At 46.1% G+C, this 1,333-nt stretch overlaps 2 protein-coding genes across 2 annotated transcripts; both read right to left on the bottom strand.

Moving 5' to 3' along the window:
- Positions 1 to 254: 254 nt before the first annotated feature.
- Pmar_PMAR027034 (hypothetical protein) lies at positions 255 to 533 on the bottom strand (the record flags this gene model as incomplete). The annotated part of the gene is made up of 2 exons (XM_002766616.1): positions 255 to 378; positions 421 to 533. Coding segments are annotated over 2 exons (237 nt in total), but the record flags the coding sequence as incomplete, so codon positions are not given.
- Positions 534 to 971: 438 nt separating this feature from the next.
- Positions 972 to 1,319, bottom strand: Pmar_PMAR027033 (hypothetical protein; the record flags this gene model as incomplete). Its single annotated transcript, XM_002766615.1, has 2 exons — positions 972 to 1,144; positions 1,196 to 1,319. 2 exons carry the CDS (start codon positions 1,317 to 1,319, stop codon positions 972 to 974), a joined length of 297 nt encoding a protein of 98 aa, XP_002766661.1.
- Between the last annotated feature and the right edge of the window lie 14 nt (positions 1,320 to 1,333).

Here is a 1,333-nt window from a genome sequence, read left to right as displayed (position 1 = left end):
CCAAGATAACATCGATGAAGATAATGAGGTCCAACCAGGTATGGACTTCCCATATCGATACATTACCTGATGAAATAGGGTACTCGAGAAAGAGATGGTAGAAATAGTGACCTTCCAAGACCTCGAGAGCATCAGCGCCACCAGTACTGTTCTGTGGCGACATGTAAATAATAAGGTACATAGTGCAGACCAGTATCTAGTGGTGCTCGTAATGGTCATATACTTGTCATATCAAAGCTACTTCTAATACTTACCGCAATATAAAAAGTATTGAGGATAACTGTTCTCATCAACTGTCTACTCGAGAAGGAGCCTTGCTTCTTGCTCTGTAGCTCCTTCCATTGCCTCAACCGACGACGCCAAGCACATGATTCGAACCTATCACCATCACTACACTACTACACAACAGTATTACATTACCTCTTTCTGGGATCTCTAGACTCCATCTGGCTCTTTGATATCCTTGTAGACCCAACCCCACCGAATGCCGACATACGATATACACCACCATAGGAGCTGTTACTACCAGGCATGGAATTACCTACTGTGGGTAGTGACCGATGCACTTGTCGATACACGCTCACTCTTCGGAGAGTAACCCATTATTGCAGATGGAGTCGAGTAACGATATGAATCAATGATATTTCGATCGATAGTAGTAGGTGGGGACACATGATGGGCGCTGAGTGGTGGTATGAGCTGTGGAGACTGGTCAGGGTAGCGCATGCCATAGTTGGAGCCAGTACTAAAAGAAGATATAGCCGTAGTAGGATATACCTGCCAAATAACTCACTATCTGGTCATTGAGCTCTCCGACCCTGCCGCAGTGCTTGCCTGGTCGCTGCCCTGAAGGGAACATATTTTGTGTTTTCGGGAGGAGACGAGCCCAAGTGATGCTACAGCAATGCTAGCTTCGACAGCCCAACTTTCCTCCAGCCTTCCTCGGAGCTCTTGCCTCTTAGCTGGCAATATCACTGCTTGCCGTGCCATACCCTGATCATAGAAAGGGAGATATGGGTGATGAGGACAGGGTAATGATGGCTTACTTCGGCACGTTCCTTGCTTAGTTTAATATCAACATTACGCAGAATAAGCTCGCCCATAAACCATATGAATAGAACAACGGCTGCGCCGAGGATGAGACCTAAACGGTACACGTGGAGAAACTGCGGATGCACAGTATCATTAAACCTACCTCTAATGGCAGTCATATTAGATGGAGTCACTTTGAAGGAGGAATCACAGTAGGAACCAATAGAGACCTCTTTGCAAGGTATAACCAAGGGCATCGGCAAAGGGTTATCACCAAGTATAACCATACAAAGATCCTACC

The sequence above is a fragment of the Perkinsus marinus genome (genome assembly GCF_000006405.1).
Source record: "Perkinsus marinus ATCC 50983 genomic scaffold scf_1104296972350, whole genome shotgun sequence".
In the NCBI taxonomy this organism is placed as follows: Eukaryota; Perkinsozoa; order Perkinsida; family Perkinsidae; genus Perkinsus; species Perkinsus marinus.
This window is presented reverse-complemented; position numbering and strand designations above follow the sequence as displayed.